Source organism: Cetorhinus maximus, chromosome 24 (genome assembly GCF_964194155.1).
Source record: "Cetorhinus maximus chromosome 24, sCetMax3.hap1.1, whole genome shotgun sequence".
In the NCBI taxonomy this organism is placed as follows: Eukaryota; Metazoa; Chordata; class Chondrichthyes; order Lamniformes; family Cetorhinidae; genus Cetorhinus; species Cetorhinus maximus.
The window spans coordinates 23785694-23809925 of NC_135902.1; the positions used below are offsets into that span (position 1 = coordinate 23785694).

A 24232-nucleotide genomic window follows, 5' to 3' on the forward strand; every position below is an offset into this window, starting at 1 on the left:
TCATTAGATTTAACATCTGGCTAATATCAACTATTGCATTGAAATAAATAGATGGCTTGTTATAAATTGCATCTCAACATCCTTTTCTTTTATTTAATGTGACACAAGTTTATTTCAAAATAATATCATCCAGTGAGCCCCAAGTGCTAGTCCATTCTTTTGGGCCCACACTTTCTATGAGGTGTTATCCCCCTGCCTTTGGTTGATGTGGAGCTTGGATGCTGCCTTTCTTGCTCTAGTGTATTAAATGGCTGTAGTCTGGGTCTCAGGTTACCCAAACCCACCTGGGGCCCAGCACATTTGGGGCCATTTGCATCTTTGCAGGTGCTGCCTCAGATCCAAGATCAGGGTCCAGTTTTTGTGTTAATGTCAAAAGGGCTGAGAATATGTCTTCAGAGAATATGGAAGTGCCCTGAGAGAAGCTCCCATTGCTTGAAGCCTGTCTCTCCTCTGCTCTTTGAGGCCTCACATTAAATCCTGTGGTCGCCTGGAGTGGTTGAGCTGGCAATGGTGAGATACATGGATGAGGCCATGTTGTAGATGTCCACTCACAAGCTTCACATCCAGTTTGTACTATGCCACATCTGTCCTTCTATTAGGATTGCCTCTTTGTCAATGGAGGAAGCCGTGTGCTAACAAACCAGAGATATGGCACCACTCATGTCATGAATGGATTCCCCGATTGCGCATAGGACTTCACTGCCTCTAGAAAATCTGACAGATCCTCACAAATTTGATGCACCAGCTCAATCCTGTGCTGCTTTGATGGTAACACCTTAAGTCTACTCTACCACAGAATGGTGATATCTGCATGGAGCTGAGCATTGCTGGGGCTTTTCTCACTCTTCAGGGAAGTGGCTGCAGCTGTCACTGCCTCTGCTATCTCCTGCATGCCTGTGAAATGCTCATCAGATTGTACTACCATCATTCCACTTGTACTACCATCATTGCATCTGTGCTGGTGGAGAGTGCAGAGGAATAAAGTGTCTTCAGATGGTGCTGCATCCTGTGAGCTGGCTGTCTCATTGCTCTGTTCCTCATATCCTGCTGGACCTGGTGGAGATAAAATATTAAAGTGAAACGTATGTTCCTTCAACCAAGGCTTCTTGCTTCCCCACCTTGGTGGCGGTAAAGGCCCACACCCATGCCAGACAAGGTGTAGGGAATTTTGGATGGAACCATTTACCCTCTCCATTCCCTCTACACCTGACTTGCCCTCAGCAGCAGGCTCCCAAGCAGTGACCCATCTGATCTGCATCACTTCCTATCCCACTGGTGTCACCAGTGATAACAGCAACTCCACCTCTGGCCTGTTGGCACACCCTGGCATTCTGAGCACATTCCTGCAAGCATGAACATAGGTAATGAGTACTATCTTCTAGCACCTATGTGCTTGTCACTGAGCCAGTGTAAATGTGCAGCTCCATGCTGCTGCTGCAATGGCATAGTGTATTTCAGCCATCTCAATGCAGCATTCACCCATACCTAAGCATGGGTCTCGGCTGTATGATAATTGGAAGCCTCAACTTTAACATCGGCACCTGGTGCTGCTCCATGCATTGGTCTACCACCTGGAATCAGATTTCATCGCTGTGCTTCCTGTTACCAGCTGTTAACACAACTTATCTTTCCAGACTGCAGCAGGTCATTAAATCTGTTGCTCACGATGTCTGCCTCTTCCATCTGTGCCTTCTTGGTGACACTTCCTGGCCTCCTTACTTCTGTAGCCAACATCACTTTAAATCTATGTCCCCTAGGAATTGACTCTTCCACCAAGTCAATCGGGAATTTAAAGCAGAACATTTAAAAGACAATACAAGCACTGAAGACAAAAACTGGCGAATGCAAAATAATTTTTATTGTGTAGAATTTAGGTAGGGCAAGTGAGTGGCATACCCGCCCTTTTAAGGGTTTATGTGCTATATAAGAACACACAAATTAATCAATTCCATAGGAATTTCACTGACTCTTCAACTGGCGATTGGTCATGGAAATGGGATGCTGCGTAGAATCCTCTGGAGAATCTCGTTTCCCTGAAGTGCATGAAGTGTGTCTTCGTACAGATGGTTCACAGCGCTACACAGCTGCTCATGTGGGAGTTCTGTTCTCCTGCACATCACCACAGTGATTACTGTGCATAGCAGCAGAAAGAGCAGCACCTTCAGCAGCACTTGGTGGAATAAGTGTCCCTTTTGAGAAGCTGACGGACCGGCAGAAGAAACTGGTTCTAAAAGGGATTATGGGATGGAGAAAAAGCAATGATTTAATGAACACGTGTATACTTGAACATAGTACCCAACCAATAACTTTCTACTGTTTTGATTGAGAAATTGTGATAGCACAAGGCACAGCCTAAAAAAACACAGGTGATGATCTAGTATTAAGAACTAGGCACAATTCTTCTCCATGGTTAGGCTCTGTCTTCACTATAGGGGGCGTGGCTGGAAAGCCATTTTACAGACTGCTCAGATTTGACAGCTTTTGTTTACTCTTTCATGTGATCTGGGTGTCGCTGGTCAAGGCCAGCATTTATTGCCCATCAATAACTGTCCAAACAAGGAGCCTTCTTAAGCTGCTGCAAACCAACTGGTCTAGGTGCACCCACAGTGCTGTTAGGGAGTTCCAGGATTTTGATCCAGTGACAGCGAAGAAACAGCGGTATATTTCCAACTCAGGATGGTGTGGGGCTTGAGGGGGAACTTGCAGGTGGTGGTGTTCTCATTTGTCTGCTGCTCTTGTCCTTCTAGGTAGTGGCGGTCATGGGTTTGGAAGATGCTGTCAGAAGCTTAGCAAGTGCATCTTGTAGATGGTACACATTGCTGCCTCTGCATTGCTGGTGGAGGGAGTACCGATCAAGTGGCCGACTTTGTTCTGGTTGGCATTGAGCTTCATGAATGTCGGCAGAGGTGCACTCATCCAGGCAAGTGGAGAGCATTCCATCACACTCCTGACTTGTACCTTGTAGGTGGTGGACAGGCTTTGGGGAGTCAGGTGGTGAGTTATTTGCTACAGATCATTGATGAAACAGCGGAAGATGATTAAACAAGAGTTGGGAGGTACCTCCCGGGCAGGATGGTACCACCTATTATTCCCCCGAGTGAAGGTGCCTTAGCCCCCACCAAGCATAACTTTAAGACTGACCAGAGTTAAACCAACATACTCCCTGCTGTGGTATCCAATGTTAGTGTTCCAGCAATCCCCATCACAGGCACCAACATTATTCCTTTTGTTTATCAATGAGAGGTTTGTCCTTCCACTTTGCACCCTTCTCTTGGAAACATTGGCCTATCAAATGTGCACTGGTGTTTTTCTTGCCGTGAACCATCTCATCTCCCCACTCTCTTGCTCACTACCCATACCATTTAAGATCTATTTTTAAGCAAATATCTACTTCTCTTTCAAAATAAATTGTGGATTTTGCTTCAGGAGAGGGTTGCAGCAGAGAATTCCATGGTCTCACCAGCTTCCATGTAAAGAGATTTTTCTCGATTCCTCTAATTTCTTTTGTGATCATCATAAAGGCATGCGCTCTGCTGACCAATGAAAATCATCTGATCGCATCAGCAAATTAGAGTCCATGGAATAAAAGAACAATAGCAGCATGGACACAAAATTGGCTAAGTGACAGGAAAACAAAGTAGTTGTAAACAGTTGTTTTTTGAATTAGGGGAAGTTACATAGTGGGGCTCCCCAGAGGTCAGTATTAGGATCCTGTTTTTTTTAAATATATATACAAGTAACCTAGACTTAGACATGCGGGGCACAATTTCAAAATTTTCAGATTACACAAAATTTGGAAGTATCGTGAATTGTGAGGATAGTGATAAAATTCAAGAGGGCATAAACAGGCTGGTGGGACACAACGATAAGTGGCAGATGAAATTTAATGCAGAGAAGGGTGAAGTGATTCATTTTGGTAGGAGGAACGGAAAGAGGCAATATAAAATAAAGGTACAATTCTAAAGGGGTGCAAGAGTAGAGGGACCTCGGGATGTATGCAGATAAATCATTGAAAGTGGCAGGGCAGGTTGAGAAAGTCGTTAGACAAAGCTTATGGTATCTTAGGATTTTTAAATAGGGGCACAGAGTACAAAAGCAAGAAGTTATGATAACCCTATATAAAATACTGGTTCAGTCTGAACTGCGGTATTTTGTCCAGTTCTGGGGCCACACTTTTAAGAATGATGTGAAGGCATTAGAGGATGCGTAAAAAATTCATGAGAATAGTTCTAGGGATGAGGAACTTTGGTTACGTGGATAAATTAGAGAAGTAGAGGCTGTTCTCCTTCGAAAGATTAAAAGAAGCAAAAATAGAGTGCTGGAAATTATCAGCAGCCTGGCAGTTTCTGTGGCGAGAGAAACATTTCAAGTCAAATATGACTCTTCTTCAAAATGTCTGAGTATTTCTAGCACTTTTCAATTTTGTTTAAGATTTCCAGCATCGGCAGTATTTTGCTTTTATTTAAGATTAAAAAGGGGATTTAATCAATGTGTTCAAAATCATGAAGGGTCTGGACAGAGTAGATAGGGAGAAACTGTTCCTGTTGGCAGAAGGGTCAAGAAGCAGAGGACACCAATTGAAAGTAATTGGCAAAAGAAGCAACAGAGGTATGAGGAAAATCTTTTTCATGCAGCAGTTAGGAGTGCACTGCCTGGAATGTGGTGAAGGCAAATTCAATTCTGGCTTTTAAAAGAGACTGGGATTATTATCTGACAGGGGAATGGAACTAGGCGAGTTGCTCTTGCAGAGATCTGGCAAAGACATGACAGGCCGAATGGCCTCCTGCTATGCTGTAACCATTAAAATTTTATGATCGTATGCCACTTAGCTCCAGCTAAAAATATAACTTTTCAGATCTTTCTTCATATTATGCCTAAAATGTTTAGAATGCAATGCCCAGCCACACAGGCCAGACAGCTAAGCTCAAATCTGTGACTGAGTTTGCCAGTTATACAGCAGGCACACTATGGCATGCTAAGGCTAGCAAGGAGGAAGGAAACAAACAACATGAACTGGTCTTCCTACTGCTGCTTGCCATCCACTGATTCCTGCATGTGTGGACACAGTCAGGACACGTCAGGCTGGGCTTTTAAAGGCTTCTGCAATCGAGAACCTGTTAAAATGCATTCTTAGCTCCAATGGAACAGATATTGTAGTGGAGATGTCTGGTACCCATGAAACACACATCCAGCAAGTGATCAAGCCTTCAGGAGGACAGGGAACAACGATGCTAAGTGGGGGAAGGAAAATTATTATTTAAGCAAGTGATTTCAATTTTCAGGAGCTTATTGAGAGAATGATGAACTTGCTTTGACCTGCCCATTTCTAGTACCTTGCATGGCTCATGGAGCAGATGCAATTCTGAGCAAGATGCAGTTTGCAATTCTGCAAGAACTTACACAGCTCACCTACCTCCCATCTTTCACTTACTTTCCAACATACCAGTAGGTTTCTCCTCCTTTGGCTCGTTGAATCTCTGTAATTTCTGTGCATCATACTCCTTCCTGCGCCTCTCCTTCTCCTCCATTTTCTCTCGTTTACGCAGCTCTCGTTCCCTTGCTTCTTTAGCCCTTAATTCTGCTTCACGTCTTTTCTCCAACTCTGCAACAACAGACATTTAGCTGTAAAGTGGCAGTTAAAGCTTTTGGATGCTTTCTGGTATTGTTTGTCATTTGTTCTATGATACAGTGCTACACTCTTACCTCCAAGTCAGAAAGTTGCAAACTCAAGTCCACTCTAGACTTGAGTACATAATTCAAGCCGATATTCCGGTGTGTTACTGGGGAGTAATGCACTGCTGGAGGTGCCATCTTTAAGAGGAGATGCCAAACCAGGGCCCCATGTGTGTGTTCATATTGATGTAAAAGACCTCCACAGCATTAGACAGAAGGAATTCCTGCACTGTCATGGCTAGCATCTATTCCTGAGCTAATATCACCAAAACTGATCCTTTATTCAATTTTCTGCTAGCGTAGTGCTCGAGCTGGCTGCAGAATTGCCCTACATTATAACAATGAGTACACTTCAAAAATTGTTCAATGTCTGTAAAGCGTTTTGAGTAATCCTGAGGACATGAAAGTTGCTACATAAATGCAACTTTATAAGCATGGGCCTGTGTGATGTAGCATCTCTGCAATCAGTGAAGTCAAAATCAGCGATGCAATCACAATGCTCTGAACAGATCAGCTGCCAGCAGCTTTTCCCAAGCCAGGTACCGAGCGACAGATTTCCCATTCTCACGTTGTGTTCTTGTTTAATCATCCTGATCAATGGCATGGAAGATCTAGTAAATGACTTGGACCTCAAGCTGCTGCACTAGTTTATTTTGTTCATAACAATAAATAAAGTTACATCCCAAATATCTTCTCTCTGCTACTTTTTTGTACCTTTCTCGCTGAACAATAAGCTTACCCCTTTCAACCTGCAGCCGCCGTTGTTTCTCACGATCTTGTTCGGATTGAATGGTTTTCATATACCGCAGTACCTGTAGTGTCAAAGAGTGAAAACAAAGTTAACAATGGATTTTCATGAACTGAATCACTACCATCTGTAGATTTGCACACCAGATTCCTGTAAATTAGCTCTTGAACAGTGCACATTGCTTAAAAGAAATACTAGTTTCAAATATCCTCTTTCACTAAAATTACTGCCCTAACACTATTAGTGGCAGACCAGCACACACTACTCCACTGTTAAACAGTGACAGAACTGCACCCATTAGTACTGTACTCCAGTGCATGACAAGCACTGGACTTTACAAGGTTATGTTTTAAAATGTTTAATTTAAAGTGAAACAAAATGTCTTGGATAGGGGGAACGGTGATCATTCTAAACTTCTATCTGGAGACAGGCCCATTTGATCTGGTTGTCATGGGGAAAGAAACCAAAACCTATTGAAAAAGTGATAATTTTCACACCTTGAAACAGGAAAAGGGGCAGCTGTTTTTGGGAGATAAACACAGAAACATGGGCGGGGGGAGGAAACGGGACGGGAGAGAGACAGAGAAAAGCGCAAAGCAGCTACCGCTATGAAAAGCGAGATGAACAGTTTTTGTGTTAACAACTAAGCAGAACGCTTGTAAAGGTTGATTCTCTATTTGAAAGGAAAAGGACAAGACTGACAGAATCTTTGGAGATTTAAGGAACAAGGGATCACCAAGGTGGGCCTTCCTGATGCAAATCAGTTCTAGAATACTCAGGTTGAGTACAACAATTTTCAAAGGACACTGGAAGATTCAACATGACGATTCAACACCTGAAGTGAGCCTCCTGGAAAGCTGGGAATAACTTGGGACTTAATATTGTATTGCTTCAGAACTGATAGCAAAAGCAGATGTTAGATGCACCTCAATTAGATTAATTTGTTAATGCAGAAACACCTTTACTTTAGTTTGGTGTATTGGTTGCATGGTTAAGTCATGTTTGATCTATGTTGATTTTAATTTGTTAGTTATAGTATAAGTATTCAAACTGAATAGACAAGATTTCAAGTTATTTACATCGGTTGCCAGGAAATTTGTCTTTTGGAAAAAGTTGATGATCTTTACAGGGTTCATAACAAGTGTTATACAGTGACAAACCTGTGCCCACATGTACTGTACCCATATTATACAGTGACAGACTGGTACTCACTAGTACTGTGCCCATGTTATACAGTGGCAGACCTGTCTGTACCCACCAGAACTGTACAATGTTACAGTGACAAATGTGCACCCACTAGTACTGTTCTCCAGTGTTGCACAATGACAGACCTGAACCCACCATATACTGTACCCATGTCAGTGACAGACCTGTACCCACCAGGACTGTATCCCAGTATTATACATTGACAGACCTATCAGATCTATACCTGCCAGTATTGTACCCATGTTATACAATGACAGAACTGTACCAGCCAGTACTGTACCTGTGTTACAGTGAGACCTTTACCTAGTGAGTACTATAACCCAATGTTGTATAGTGACAGAGCTGAACCCGCCAGTACTGTACCCAATGTTACAGTGACAGGCCTGTACCCATCAGGACTGTATCCCAGTGTTAGGTGAGACCTATACACACCAGTGTAGTACCCCAGTGTTATACAACGATAGACCTGTACTCGCCAGTACGGTGCCCATGTTATATTGAGACCTTTACCCATCAGTACTGTAACCCAGCGTTCTACAGTGACAAAGCTGAACCCACCAGTACTGCACCCCAGTATTTTACTGCAACAGAACTGTATCCACTGTAACCCTATATTTTACAGTGACACCCACCAGTACTGTACCCTAATGTTACAAAGTGACAGACTTCTACCCAACAATGCTCCACTCCAGTGTTATTCAGTGACAGACCTGTCCCCATCAGTACTATACCCCAGAGTTATACAGTTTATATCCTGTTTTTGGATACAGCCCAAGTTTAAGGACTATAGAGGAATACAGCTGGTAGTTTTCAGAGTTCTAAAAATGTCCTGTCTGTGCTTTTCTGGGATCTCAGTCATTTTGTGACTGGACACAATTTCAGCTTAACTAAAAATGCTGTTCATTTGTTACCTAGGTTATCAAAGATAGAAATATAGATTTAGAGTAAACTAGCAAGAGGCATAAAAACAATTTGTAAAAGTTTTAATGGTTATGTAAAAAAAGTAGTGAAAGTAAAAATGGGTCTTTTAGAAGTAGTGACAGGAGAAATTGTAATGGGCAATAAGGAAATGGTAGAGATGTTGAATACTTTGTATCTGTCTTCACAGTAGCAGACACAAAAAACATTCTGGAAATAGTGGGGAACCAAAGGTCCAGTGAGATTGAGGAACTTTAAGAAATCAGTATAAGTAAATAAATATTCTACAGAAATTAGCTGATAAATCCCATGGACCTGATGGCCTAAACCTAGAGTTTTAATAGCTGTGGTAACAGAGACAGAGTGAGCACTGGCTCTGATTTCTGAAATCACCTGGATTCTCAAATTGTCCTTGCAGACTGGAAGAGAGCAAATGTAGCCTCGCTATTGAAGAAAGACGGGAGAGAGAAAACTACAAAAGGCTTGTTAGCCTGATATCAATAGCAATGGAAATGCTATTATTATTGACAAGGTAAGAGGTACTTTGAAAACCATAGGACTGTGCAGAGTCAACATAGATTTAGGGAAGGATTTGACAAATCAGTTTTTTTGAGGTTGCAATTAGCAGGGTAGATAAGGGGGGAAACCAGTGGATGCAGTGTATTTGGATTTTCAAGAAGCAATCAATAAGGTGCTACACAAGAGTTAATACACAAAATTAGGGCTCATGGAATTGGGAGTAATACATTAGCATAGATTGAGGGCTTGTTAACAGATTTTAAAAAGGGGGAGTAAATTAGGTCATTTTTGGCAACAATAAAAAGCTAGGTGAAAAAGCTGTGAAGTCACAAAGAGACTGCAAAGGGACAATGACAGCTTAAGTATGCGGGCAAGAACATGGTAAATGGAATATGTTGAAAAATGTGAAGTTATGCACTTCTGTAGGAAAAATAGAGTCATGGAATCATACAGTCATTACAGCACAGGAGGAGGCCATTTGGCCAAGGAGTCCATGCTGGCTCTGTAAAGCAATTCTTTCAGTCCCATTCTCCAGCTATATACCTGTAACCCTGCAGGTTTATTTCCATCGAGTGGCTATGCAAGTTCTTCTGAAATCATTGATCGTCTCTGCTTCCACCACCCTTGTAGGCAGTGAGAGGCAGGTCATTACTGAATAAAATAAACAAACTCAAAAAGGATAAAATCCCTTTCCCGATGGATTGCATTCACATATCTTAAAAGAATCTAGTGGAGCTAGCAGAAGCATTACTACTACATTTATTAAATACAGGCACAGGACCCCTTATCCAGTGTCCTAAAATCAGGTCCTGCCCTGGAAACTACAATCTACATCAGGCATTGCTGTCCATCATATCTGGATGGCAACGTGGTGATCCCCTGTTCTTTGGGTCGGGGATTAATGGCAGAAGCCGCCTGGTTCACCCCTCACCCTCCCTTTCCCCGTCCCAGCTGGGTGCAGCTCGACAGAGAAATCAGCCCAGCTTCAGTTATCCTAATCCCCACCATCACACCCTGCCCCAAGTCCAAAATCCAGAAAATCCCCGTAATTGGTACACATCCAGTAACAAGCTTCCTGGACATGGGGTCCGCTCTCTGTAAATCATTAGAAAAAGATGTATTGCCAGAGGACTAGCTGACAGCTAGTGTAATTCCTGTATTTATAAAGGGAGACAGAACATACCCAGGAAACTATAGACCAGTCAGCTTAACATTGGTGTTAGGAAAAATAATAGAATCCCTACTAAAGGAAAGAATAGAAGAGCATTTAGAAAAGAAAAATATAATAATAAAGTCACCATGGGTTTCAAAAGGGAAAATCTTGCTTAACCAAACTCACTGAATTTTTTGAGCTGGTAACAGAGTAATGCAGTGGTGGTAATTTACCTGGATTTTTTTTTTTTAAAGACCTTCAATAAGACTCCCCATAAGGGACTAATGAACAAGGCTAGAGAATGTGGAGTCAGGGGACAAGTGGCAGAACGGATTGGCAGCTGGCTTGAAGACAGAAAGCAGAGAGTGGGAGTGGTCGCTTGGTAGTACAGAAGTATAGCTGAAAAAGAGAGCACCTGTAGTGCTTGAGCAGGGTCATTTTCCAGACATTTACCTCAACCCCCGCCATCACCCCTGAACTCCTCCCACCAACTGAAATTAGAGCTCGGTGGGAAACGGCCCTTAAGTGGTCTTTAATTGGTTACTTAGGGGCCTAAATGGGGCAAGGTGGGGGGGCAGCCTAGGCCTCTCACATCCCACCATAAAATTGTCCAGAGGTCAGGGGCTGACATGAGCCCAATGGGAAGGTCATCTGGAGAATTTTATGGCCACCCCACCAGCGGGAGAACGTAAAATTCTGCCCATAAAGTTTGTAAGGAGATTGGCATGAGAAATGCTAAGAGGAATTTTCCCGTCTGGGAGTCTGGAGCGGGAGGTTGCAGTCTCAATATAAGGCGTTGGCCATGCAGGACCAAGATGAGAAATTTCTTCACTCAAAGGGTTTTGAATCTTTGGAATTTGCTACACTAGGAGCTCAGTGAGTATCTTCAAGACTGAGGTTGACAAGATTATTGGGATCAGGGGAGCAAGGGGATGTGAAAATAGAGCGGAAAGTTGGAATTCAGGTAAACAATCAGCCATGCTAGCATTAAACAGCAGAGCAGGTTCGAACAACAAAGGTCCCAAAGCGCTTCACAGGAGTGTTATAAAGGAAGATTTGACAACAAGCCACATAAGGCGACATTAGGGCAGATGGCCAAAGAGGTTAGTTTTAATGCATATCTTAAAGAAAAGGAAAAAGAGGAAGAGAGGCTGAGAAGTGTCCAGAGTTTGGGGCCCAGACAACTTAAGTCACAGCCGTCTATAGTGGAGCAATTAAAATTGGGAATGCTCAAATAGCTCCGCGGGTTTTGGGACTGGAGGAGATTATAGCGATTGAAGGGCAAGGTCATGGAGCAACTTGAAAACAAGGGCGAGAATTTTAAAGTGACAGGGACCTAATGTAGGTTAGTGACCACTGGGATGATGGGTGAACAGGACTCCTGCGGAGGTCCCAGGCAGTACAGATGCCAGTCTTCAGCCAATTCGATTCACTCCAATGTGATATCAAGAAACGGCTGAAGGCACTGGATACTGCAAAGGCTATGGGCCCTGACAATATTCCAGCAATAGTACTGAAGACTTGTGCTCCAGCAATTGCCACAGCCCTAGCCAAGCTGTTCCAGTACAGCTACAACACTGGCATTTACCCGGCAATATGGAAAATTGCCAGGTATGTCCTGTACACAAAAAGCAGGGCAAATCCAACATGGTCAATTACCACCCAATCAGTCTACTCTTGATCATCAGTTAAGTAATGGAAGGGGTCATCAGCAGTGCTATCAAGCAGCACTTGCTTAGCAATAACCTGCTCACTGACGCTCAGTTTGGGTTCCGGCAGGGTCACTCAGTACCTGACCTTGTTACAGCCTTGGTTCAAACATGGACAAAAGAGCTGAACTCCGGAGGTAAGAGTGACTGCCCTTGACACCAAGATGGCATTTGACTGAGTGTGGCATCAAGGAGCCCTGGCAAAACTAGAATCAATGGGAATCAGGGGGAAAGCTCTCCGCTGTTTGGAATCATACCTATCACAAAGAAAAATGTGTGTGATTGTTGGATGCCAATCATCTCAGTTCCAGGACATCACTGCAAGATTCCCCAGGGTAGTGTCCTAGGCTAAACCATCTTCAGCTGCTTCATCAATGACCTTTCTTCCATCATAAAATCAGAAGTGGGGATGTTTGCTGATGATGGCACAAGGTTCAGCACCATTCCTGACTCCTCAGATACTGAAGCAGTCCATGTCCAAATGCAAGACCTGGATAATATGCTGGCTTGGGAACACAAGTGGCAAGTAACATTCGTGTCACACAAGTGCCAGGCAATGACCATCTCCAACAAGAGAGAATCTAACCATTGCCTCTTGACATTCAATGGCATTACCATCCTGAATCCCCCACTATCAACCTCCTGGTTTTGGGGGGGGGGTTACCATTGACCAGAAACTGAACTGGGCTAGCCATATTAATACCGTGGTGACAAGAGCAGGTTAGAGGCTAGGAATCCTGCGGTGAGTAACTCACCTCCTGACTCCCCAAAGCCTGTCCACCATCTACAAGGCACACATCAGGAGTGTGATGGAGTACTCCTCACTTGCCTGGATGAGTGCAGCTCCTACAACATTCAAGCAGCTCAACACCAACCAGGACAACGCAGCCTGCTTGATTGGCATCCACAAACATTCACTCCCTCCAGCACTGAGAACAGCAATGTCTACACGATGTACTGCAGGAGCTCACCAAGCCTCCTTAGACAGCACCTTCCAAACCCACGATCGCTAACATCTAGAAGGACAAAGGCACCAGATAGATGGGAACACCACCACCTGAAAATCCCCTCCAAGTCCCTCACCATCCTGATTTGGAAATATATTGCTGTTCCTTCACTGTTGCTAGGTAAAAATCCTGGAACTCCCTTCCTAACAGCACTGTGGGTGCACCCACACCACATGGACAGCAGCGGTTCAAGGAGGCAGCTCACCACCACCTTCTCAAGGGCAACTAAGGATGGGCAATAAATGTTGGCCTAGCCAGCGACACCCACGTCCCATGAATGAATAAAAGATCTTCGGTGGGAGCAAGGGTACAGACAGCAGAGTTTTGGATGACATGTTTACGGAAGGTAGAATGCGAGAGGCTGGCCAGGAACGCCGGAATGCTCAAGTCAGAGAATTTTAGCAGATGAGCTGAGGCAGGGCTGAGTTGGGCTATGCTAGCGATGGAAATAGTCGATCTTAGTGATGGCACGAATGTGGTCAGAAATAGATTTCGGGGTCAAACATGAAACCACGTCCGGTTCCGTCTCAGACAGCTGCAGTTTGAAGGGCCAAATGACCTACTCCTGCTCCTATTTTTTCTGTTTTCATGTCATGCTTTGACAGCTTGAAAACCAGTTGCAGAAAGGGTTACTTCAAACAAGGTGAATTACATTTGTGCAGCTGATGACAAGTTAAAAATATGAGAATGCTGTTTTAGCGGAATAGGTTTACTGCTGCTCCTAGGTCGTGCGTTCATAGTGTCTTCACAAATAGAGTTGTGCACAGCTGTGTACCCTTCCCTGAATGACCAAATAGCCTCTTCTAATTTTGGGCAGTGGTTGTCTTAGTGATCCACAACTTGGAAATAAAACAGCTAGTTGTATGGTGCCAAATGCTGAAACTGTGATTGTGTTATCTTTGTGAGGATAAATCCTGAGGCTTACATTGGCTGCACTCTGTTTGCACTGCTTCTCATCCAGGCAGTCACCTGCCACCTTCTCAAGCAATGGATCAAGTGGATTGCCTTTTAAATCCAACCATTTCAAGTTCTGTAGAGAGAAAGGGGAATCAGTTAGCCTCATTGCTAATTGTGGGAAATTGCTGTCTGCATATTAACTACCACATTTCAAAAATTACCACAGTGACTGCACTTCAAAAGTATTTCATTGGTTGTAAAATGCTTTGTAATGCCGAAGTGGGGAAAGGTGCTATATAAATGCAAGGTCTTTCCTTATTGCTATTAATCAGTTATTCTATTACTTTTTAATAAATTACCACCTTCCAAATGAGATGTTAATTGCAGGCCCCATCTGCCTTCTCGAGTGTACAGAAAAGATCCCATAGCAGTATTATAGCAGTTTTCCCGTGTCTTGGCCAAGATTTACTCCTCAGTCAATATCACAAAGAGAGATTATTTGGTCATCGTTACATTACTGTCTGTGTGCAAATTGGCTGCAGAGTTTCCTACATTAATTACAACGATGACTACAGCCAATGAAGTACTTTTGATGTGTAAAGTACTCTGGAGAGCTACCTGTGGTCATGAAAGAAGCTATAGAAACGCAAGTTTTTTTCAAAAGCACAAAAGGCAGCCTAACTTAAAGTCAATCAACCACTTTGGAAGATGAGGAACCTTCAATATAGGCACTGAAGCAGAGTCAGTGGCTGAAGGAATCTAAAAAACAGCCCTCTATCTAATATGCCTGCTTCATCAATCTTATATGGATATCAGAGCAAGTGAGTACATTAACTAGGACACAGAGCACTAGAGTTAACCAACATGCAGTCAAAAAAAACACAAAACCATCTGGAACAGAAGGGGTAGAAGAAACCAAAATGTAGCAATCCCTTCTTATCCATTGCCTATGCATTAACCAGCTTTAGCTGGTTGGTTATTGATTGTAAGATTATTAGACTACCCATTCAATATCCAGCACTAGATAAATTCCGACAGGTCTACTGTGGAAAAATGCAAAAAATAATTCTGGTTCCTGTTAGTGTCTCTGGCTGAGTCCTTCAGCCTCCCTCACTGAAGAACTGTGACACTCTGCTGGATAGTGAACTGAACTTTAAACTCCACATCAAGTTCATTGCCTGGACTACCTTGTTCTACCTCCAGAATACAGACTGATCTGAGTCTTCATTGCACGGAATGTTTAAACCCTTAATTACACTGAAGATCAATTTCTGAAATGCTTTTGTCACCAGCCTCAACTCCACCCCTACTAAACCTTCAGTGAGTCAAAAATATGTGGTTTGAGTTCTCTCCTAAAAACAGTTTCAATACCACCTCAAACTTCATAGGCTCTTCGAGAAATTGTTCAAGATCCTTTGAAGAATAAATAAAGGAAATCTTAATAAATCAAAGTTCAGAAACAGAAGACGTGAGCTCAAGCTTGAAAGCTGCAGAGAGTTTAGGTTTAGCTTTTTGCAGAAGCTGTGGATTGGACATCGCAGGAAGTGGATGGGGCAGAGAGTTTAGGACAAGTAAAGGAAGAATTGGACAATGATCCGAGGGAGTTTGTGATTGATCAGTGTTAGTTTTTGGCAATGTATAAAAGGAGCTTCTGGACTCCTGTAAGCATGAATTTTAACAGAATGCTGATCATAGGAGGAAGGTAGTATTGATACTCTGAGAAAGAATGTGTTAGAGTAGGAGGCCAGGTGATTATTTTGGATTTCGACACAGCAAGTCTGAGGGGAGAGAAAAAAAACATGTCCAACAAGGCATCGTAGGTCAGACAGAACAAGAGAGGAAAGTTAGCAGCATTGGCCAAAATAGTAAAAACAAACACTACAATGATTCTCTTCCCCAATGCATGACCTGGGTTGGTACTGATAAAATGTGAATAGTGTGATTGGAGGCGGAAGGGGAGACAAATCGGCAAACTGAAAACAAGTTTTTCTCTCTTGCCTGAGGTATTAGAACAGGCTCCCTACCTTGAGTTGAGCAAAACTGACAGGCAAGTTAGTCAGTTTGTTGTTGTACAGGTCCAAATGCTGCAGGTTATGGAGACGCCCGAAATCTGCAGGAAGCTCCTGCAATTTGTTCTTGCTGAGGTCGAGTTTGATGAGGTGAGTCAGGCTGCAGAATTCTGGCTGCATTTGACGAAAGCAAGGTGTTTCATAATTGAGGAATAAAACAAAAAAAAAAATCACTAAAACACAACAGTGGCTCTGGGGAAATCCCATAGGGGGCTTGGATACCAGTAAAACCTGTGTTCATTTGAACTGCACACCCCAGTCATCGATACTCTCACATTCTTCTCATACAAAATCCTACACTCAGCTTCCCACCACAATGCTCAAGAGAGACAAACCATCATCTGCATTGCACCAAACTAACCAGCCATCAGGGAGTGGGATGCTGCGGTCAGCCAAAGTGTCCCTGAGCTGAGAAATGAATATGAAAAGTCAGCCAGGATTCCTGCTCCTGATCGTTAGCTACAATGTGCATGTGGACCTTAAGTGAGGATGGGATTAAAATCAGCTATGTTTCCCTCCATGGTCAAAGAGAAAAAGAACCTGCAATTATATCACATTGTTTATAATATTAGGAGTACATTTTAAAATGTGGTCACTGAGTAATGTAGGAAGTGCAACAGCCAATTTAAGTACAGCAAACTCTCATGAACAGCAATCAGATAAAAATTGGTCAGGACACCAAGAGGATTTTTCTGCTATTCTTTGAGTTACTGGCCACATGATCTTTAATGTGTACGCGAGAGGGCAGACAGGGCTTTGGTTTAACTTTTTATCCAAAAAAAGCCACATTTGACAGTGCAGCACTCCTCCAGCACTGCAATGGCAGTTTCAGCCTAAATTTCATGCAAGTCTCTGAAGTGTGACTTCAGCTCACAACCTTCTGACTCAGAGCGGAGTCCTGCACACTACACCATGGCAGACAGCTGCAGCATGCTTATTGTCTAGACTCAGGCATAAATAGTGGGTTAAACCACAGATCACAAAAAGATTCATAAAATCATTATCAATGTAATCAGAAGGAAGAAAACAAGCAAAAAAGTGTTCATCCACAAGGAATGTGATGGGACAGTGTAGAGGGAGCCTTACTCTGTAGTTAACCTGTACTGTCCCTGCCCCAGGAGAGAGTGTGGCTTGGCTTGATTCACATACAATGAAACAACTCTTTGATGAGGTACTGGAGGTCACCACAATCTAAAGAACTCTAAAACAGTAGGATTGAGCTCCTTCAATGTGGTAGGGTCAAAAAAGAAAATGTAAAAACTAGAGAAAGCTGACAACATTTTGTGTGCAACAAGAATTGAAAAGTAGAGAAGTTTAACTAAACTTATATTGAATCTTGGTTAGAAACCATGTGGAATACTGTAAACAGTTTTGGTCACCATATTAAAGGATTTAGGGGCACAACAGTGAGTGCAACAAAGATTCACAAGGATGATACTAGAAAAAAGTGCTGTTCCCATTAGCTGACGGTACAAAGATTACAGACACAGGTATACAGCTTTGGGCAAGAAATGCAGTGCGGGAGGGGACGCGGGGAGGTGGGAAATGTGAGGAAGAACTTTTTTTTGCACAGCAAGTTGTTATAGTCTGGAAATCGCTGTTTATGAGGATGATGGAAGTGGAGATGATCAATGATTTCAAAAAGAAATTCATGGGTACTTGAAGGTCATAAACACGCACAGCTATGGGGATTAACTGGGGAAATGGGATTGACTGGATTGCTCTGCAAAGAGCTGGGAACAGACACAATGGCTGAACGTCCTCCTTCTGTGCTGTTATGACTTTGAGAGTATTTAAATGTAAGCTGCATGAACACAAGGGAGAAAGGAGGAGTATGCTGATAGCGCTAGTTCAAAAGGGCTGGGAGAAGGCTGAAATGGAGTATGAGCACTAGCACGGACTGGTTGGGCTGAATTGTTAGTTTCTATGTAATTTCTACGTATACCAGAAGATGCCTTCTGAACATACTATATATGTGCTGTAATCTGACTGCTTTGTTGTTTTTGTAAAAGCTGAGTTTTCATAAACATGGAGTCTCCAAGCTGTATCCCGTGACAATCACACCAGGGTATTGTCACTCCCTGCAATTTATTTTAAGCCAATATTCTTTCTCCCTCTCCTGAAGGTGTTTTTCTGAGTGAGGGCTTTTTAGTTAAATCCAATTCTCCCTCCTTCCCCAATTCCCTCCAGCTCAAGAATGTTTTTGCAAACATCTCGATATCCCAGAGCTTTCCCATGATGATTGCTGAGCTACAAAATGCCCCCACCCCTGACAACAGTAAAGTTAGCACCGAACTGAATGTTGTTGTTCAGAGAATTCATGCCATGCCTCACTGAACTAATTGCTACCTTCTCCTTCACGCTTTGTCCCACAGCCCCACAACGCACATAACACATGCGCACACTTTGCAAGCACTGATAACCACCCACGGATGCAACTGCCCCACAATCCACGTGCACAAAATGCATCTTTTATAAAGCCTTACCGGCAACATGACAATACAATTACAGGACAGATCCAGGATGGTGGCCTTGGGCAGGGCTGCCTGCAAAAACAAGACATTACTGCATATTGAGATTTGACAGAATTACAACACAGCTGCTGCACAAACAGGAAACGAACTTGGGATCTTCATGGACTTGAATAAAACACAGATAATCATTTCATAAATGCACACCAATCAACTTGGCTACAACTCCCTCAATTTATCCAGTCATAGGTCTTCTGTAGCAATATGAGGGAGTGGGGCCTTACTGTAAGCCTAACCATAACATTTGATGGGGATAGTGTAGAGGGAGCTTTATACTGTTTATGACTCCAAGCTGTACTTGCCCTGAGAGTGTTTTGAGGGGATAGTGTAGGAGCAGCTTTATTTTGGATCTAACCCTGTGCTATATTTGTCTCCCAGGTCAGTGTAGGAGAGAACTGTGATTGATGTGGATTCTGGGTTTACAAATGCAAAAGTAAAAAACATCCTTCGCCTTGATGAACACGGTAATAAGAGATTTTAAAAGACACTACTGGCTGGCTCAGTGCAGACAAGCACTTTTTTGTTATTTTAAATAAGAATATTCTGCATTTACCAAATTGTTAACTTGTTAAAACAATGTAAATGCTGTTATTGCGACTGAGACCTTTCGGCCAGCACTGAGACACAGCTTGTTGTAGTGTGGTTCACTGCACACAAATGCTGGGATTCCAGTCAGCTGGGCACTGGAGCTAACTTCAGGCCAGGCACCAGCCTCAGGAACCCGGGCTGTACTTATATCATCCTCGCCAGGCAGTGAACACTAGCTGGGCCGCGGTACCCAGGAAATGCATCCCAGGCCCTTCTTCAAGGATGAGCACAGAGTCGGGAAGCTGACAGACTACAGGAGGCATCACATATGCCAGCCCTGTCCTCGCCCAGACTCCGCACCAGGGTCGCTCTTTATTGCGGGGCGGCTCCTGTTCAAGTGCCGGCGGCGGCGGCCCGGGCTTGCCCCCTCCCCAGCCGCACTCACCAGCTCCCGGGTCGGGACCTCAGTTAGGCCGCTCAGGCTCAGGTCCAGTTCGTTTCCATCCAGCCGCTCCCGGAGGCTCGGGTTCGGGTTCGGATTCGGGTTCGGGTTCAACTGCTTCCCGCTGTTCTTTGGCATCTCCTCTCCTGGGCGCCGAAGACCCGGCTCCTGCCTGAGATTAGCGCCGAAGACCCGGCTCCTGCCTGAGATTAGCGCCGATTCCCGGGCCCTCCGCTCCTTCCACAGCGGCGGCTACACGTCACACCAAATCCCAGGGACAGACGAAGAAATCGTGTGGAGACAGGAGGAGCCACTTGAGCCCAACTCAGTCCACAGCGCCCCAGTCATCCGGGAGGAGCAGTGAGAAACTGCAAACCCCAGCGACACCACTACACCCTCCTCCAAACTTGGATATAAACATCAATCTCCTATCCCCTCCTAATATAAACCAAATACAACCCAATCTCCAAACTTAAATATAAACATCAATGTCTATTCAATTCAGCCCCACATCTCCTATCCTAGTATAAACCCCAATCTCCAAACTCAAATATGAACTCCAATTTCTAAGCCAAATATTCTAAACCCCAATCTCCTGTCCATATAAAATACTAATCAAAAAAATGACAGAGAACTGTCGTCGCACAGCAGCAATGTGATAATTACCAGTTAATCTGATTTTGTGAAGTTGACTTGGGGATAAATATTGGCCACAATGCTGGAGGGAACTCCCCTACTCATTTGAAAATGTTGCCATACTATATTTTATGTTCACCTAAGAAGGCTTATAAAATCATGAGAAATACAGGCAAAAGTAGGTCATTCAGCACCGATCCTTCTCAGCCATTCAATAAGATCATAGGAGATCTAATTGTGGCCTTAACCTTTGACTTCCTTGTAGATCAAAAATTTATCCAACTTAGTTTGATTGGAAAGTGTACAGGGAGCTTTACACTGTATCTAACCCTGTGCTGTATCTGCCCTGGGACAGTGTAGAGGGAGCTTCATTGTGTATCTAAATCATGTTGTACCTGCCCTGGGAGTGTTTGATGGGACAATGTAGAGAGAGTTTTACTCTGTAATTAATCCATGCCATACCTGCCATTGCAACATGTTTGATGGGACAGTTGCATAAACACTGAACTTTACAAGACCATTGTGTTTTAAAATGTCCCCTTTATAAACACCTCAATTTGGACATAGGCCTATGTGATCCGGTTTCCATGGGGACAGGAACTCAAATAGAAACCTATTAAGGTGAGTGGCAATTTTAACACCTTTCATAATATCTCATAGAACAGTGAAAAGTCACCGCGGAGATCCAGACAGGAGAAGTGTTGGAATCCTCCCAGGTACAGGTCTTCACTGGCTCTTACCTATATGCCACTATCAGCGCCTTCTTTAGTCTTTACCACTGCCGTTAACACTCCCTTCATCTTGTGTCCATAACACCTTTGTCAATCTTTCCTGAGCTCCCACCTATCCCTGACCTTCTATTTTGCTCCACCTGCTCCACCCCTCTTAAACAGTATAAAATCCGTCACATTTCTACTTCTCTTTAGCTCTGAAAAAGAGTCATATGGACTTGAAACATTAACACTGTTTCTCTCTCCACAGATGCTGCCAGACCTGCTGAGATTTTCTAGCACTTTTTGTTTTTATTACAGGTCTTCACTGTTCAATAAGAAATATTGGAGGGCAGAAGCAAAGCTCTCTGTGGGGATAATAGTTTTACCTGGGCTGACTAAACTGTTTAAAGGGGTCAGATAGGGGAATCTCTGGAATTCTGGATCTTCCAGACTGAGGGAGACCTGACCTCAGGGAGAGGGGAACCTTGTTGAGATGCACCTTGCTGGTGATAATTGTATCCGTAAAAATTCAGGTGAGTGGTACAGTTGCTGAAGCACACTGCAAGTTTCAACATCGCATGGCAGGGTGAGGTGACCCTCCACTGGAGAATTGGGAGTTACTTTGGGATAGTTCCTTTAATGCAAGATATCTGCCAGAAGTGGCGTTGAGTAAAAGCATTTTGGTTGTGTTAGTGAATGCAAAATATACCTTTTTCTTTAGTCTGATGTACTAGTTGATGGTTAGTTAACGTTTGATATATGTTGATTTTAGTTTGTTCATCACAGTAAAAGTCTTAAAAAGTGAAATCTTGTCCATCGATTTACTTCTGTTTGTTGTTTGGGAAATTCATCTGTTAAGAGATATGGGCCTCCACCAGGATTGTAACAGTGTAGCACAGGCTTGCCCAGGCTTTTCACCGGGCTGTGGCGGGGGGTGCACATTTTCATTTTTTTCTCATTCGAAGGGCCAATAAACGATTTTCAGAAAGTTAAGGTTTGGCACAACTTTAAACATGAATTTCATAAAAAAGGTGAGGTATGAAGAATTTCTCTCACACATATTCTCTCTCACACACACATTCTCTCTGTCTCACACACAAACACTCTCTTTCTCTCACACATTCTCTCACAGACACATTCTCTCTTTCTCTCTCACACACACTCTCTCTCCCACACACATACACATTCTCTCTCTCACACACACTCTCTCTCTCACACACACAATCTCTCTCACACACACATTCTCTCTCTCTCACATACACAAAAACCCTCTCTCTCATGCATGCACATTCTCTCTCCCACACACACACGTGTTCTCTCTCTCACACACACAAACATGCGTTCCCTCCCTCACACACACACATGCGTTCTTTCACTCACACAAACACACATTCTCTCACTCACACACACACATTCTCTCTCATACACATCCATTTTCTCTCTCTCACTCACACACAAACACATTCTCCCTCTCTCTCTCACAAACACACTCTCTCTTCTCACATACACACTCTTCTCGCACACACATTCTCTCTCTCTCACACGCACACACTCTCTCTCTCACACACACACACACATTCTCTCTCACACACACACATTCTCTCTCTCACACACACACATTCTCTCTCACACACACATTCTCTCTCACGTACACAAAAACCCTCTCTCTCATGCATGCACATTCTCTCTCCCACACACACACACGTGTTCTCTCTCTAACACACACAAACATGCGTTCCCTCCCTCACACACACACACATGTGTTCTTTCACACACACACACACATTCTCTCTCTCACACACACACACATTCTCTCTCACACACACATTCTCTCTCTCACGCACAGACGCACACATTCTCTCTCACACACATACACACTCAATCACACCACAGGTTAGCATGTGGGGAGGTGGATTCAACTTCATGGAAAATTATGAAAAAACTGAAAAGAAAGGAGAGCCCAGGAGAGGCTATTAAAGTCTCCAGAACACAAAATAAGACAGAGTGTTTGGAAAGGGCTAGGAATCTAACTTCAAGCACATCAGATAAAGGGATGTCAATGAGAAAGGGGACGGGAAATACAGGACTGAAGGTGTTGTATCTGAATGCACGCAGTATACGAAATAAGGTAAATGAGCTTGTGGCGCAGATTGAAATTGGCAGGTATGATGTGGTGGGCATTACGGAGACATGGCTGCAAGGGGATCAGGACTGGGAGCTAAATATCCAAGGATATACATCCTATCGAAAAGATAGGCAGGTTGGCAGAGGGGGTGGGGTTGCTTTGTTAGTAAGAAATGAAATTAAATCGATAGCAAGAAATGATGTAGAGTCAGATGATGTAGAATCTGTGTGGGTAGAGTTGAGGAACCGCAAAGGTAAAAAAACCATGGTGGGAGTTATGTACAGGCCTCCGAACAGTAGTCAGGATGTGTGGCACAAGATACACCAGGAGATAGAAAAGGTGTGTAAGAAAGGCAGTGATCATGGGGATTTCAATATGCAGGTAGACTGGGAAAAAAAGGTTGGTAGTGGATCCCAAGAAATGGAATTTGTGGAATGTCTACGAGATGGCTTTTTGGAGCAGCTTGTGGTGGAGCACACTAGGGAACAGGCAATTCTAGATTTAGTGATGTGTAATGAGGCAGATTTGATAAGGGAGCTTAAGGTGAAGGAACCCTTAGGAGAAAGTGACCATAATATGATAGAATTTACCCTGCAATTTGAGAGGAAAAAGCTGTAATCAGATGTAACGGTATTACAGTTGAATAAAGGCAACTACAGAGGCATGAGGGAGGAGCTGGCCAGAATTGACTGGGAGATGAGCCTAGCAGAAAAGACAGTGGAACAGCAATGGCAGGAGTTTCTGGGAGTAATTTGGGAGACACAGCAAAAATTCATCCCTAGGAAGAAGAAGCATACTAAAGGGAGGACGAGGCAACCATGGCCTGACAAGGGAAGTCAGGGACAGCATAAAAGCTGAAGAGAAAGCATACAATGCGGCGAAGAGCAGTGGGAAACCAGGGGATTGGGAAGCCTACAAAGACCAACAGAGGACAACTAAAAAAGAAATAAGGAGGGAGAAGATTAAATATGAGGGTAAACTAGCCAGTAATATAAAAGAAGATTGCAAGAGTTTTTTTAGATATATAAAGGGTAAGAGAGAGGCAAAAGTGGACATTGGGCCGCTGGAAAATGATGCTAGAGAAGTAGTAGTGGGGAACAAAGAAGTGGCGGAGAAACTGAATAGGTACTTTGCGTCAGTCTTCACGGTGGAAGACATGAGTGACATCCCCAAAATTCAAGAGAGTTGGGGGGCAGAAGTGAGTATGGTGGCCATTACCAAGGAGAAGGTGCTAGGAAAACTGAAAGGTCTGAAGGCGGATAAATCACCTGGACCAGATGGATTCCACCCCAGAGTTCTGAAGGAGATAGCTGAAGAGATAGTGGAGGCATTAGTAGTGATCTTTCAGGAATCACTGG

General features: G+C 43.5%; 1 protein-coding gene across 3 annotated transcripts; it reads right to left on the reverse strand.

The window, feature by feature from the left end:
* Positions 1-1836: 1836 nt before the first annotated feature.
* On the reverse strand, positions 1837-19677 carry lrrc59 (leucine rich repeat containing 59). 3 transcript variants are annotated; one of them, XM_078570877.1, is made up of 8 exons: positions 19604-19676; positions 19404-19572; positions 18386-18445; positions 15855-16013; positions 13859-13963; positions 6413-6485; positions 5432-5602; positions 1837-2227 (listed from the first exon to the last, which is right to left on the reverse strand). In XM_078570877.1, exons 2-8 carry the CDS (start codon positions 19536-19538, stop codon positions 1986-1988), a joined length of 945 nt encoding a protein of 314 aa, XP_078427003.1. In that variant the 5' UTR covers positions 19539-19572; positions 19604-19676; the 3' UTR covers positions 1837-1985. The 3 variants fall into 3 exon arrangements, with proteins under 3 accessions (XP_078427003.1, XP_078427002.1, XP_078427004.1); XM_078570876.1 differs by having other exon boundaries at positions 19404-19677; XM_078570878.1 differs by having other exon boundaries at positions 5444-5602; positions 19404-19673.
* Between the last annotated feature and the right edge of the window lie 4555 nt (positions 19678-24232).

Coding starts and splice junctions, on each gene's coding strand:
- lrrc59 (XM_078570876.1), bottom strand. CDS start 19,538: ATGCCAAAGAACAGCGGGAAGCAGTTGAACCCGAACCCGAATCCGAAC. Junction 6,486..13,858: donor GCAAACAGAGTGCAGCCAAT/GTAAGCCTCAGG, acceptor TTGACACTACAG/GTACTGCGGTATATGAAAAC. Junction 2,228..5,431: donor ACCTACTGGTATGTTGGAAA/GTAAGTGAAAGA, acceptor AATCCCTTTTAG/AACCAGTTTCTTCTGCCGGT.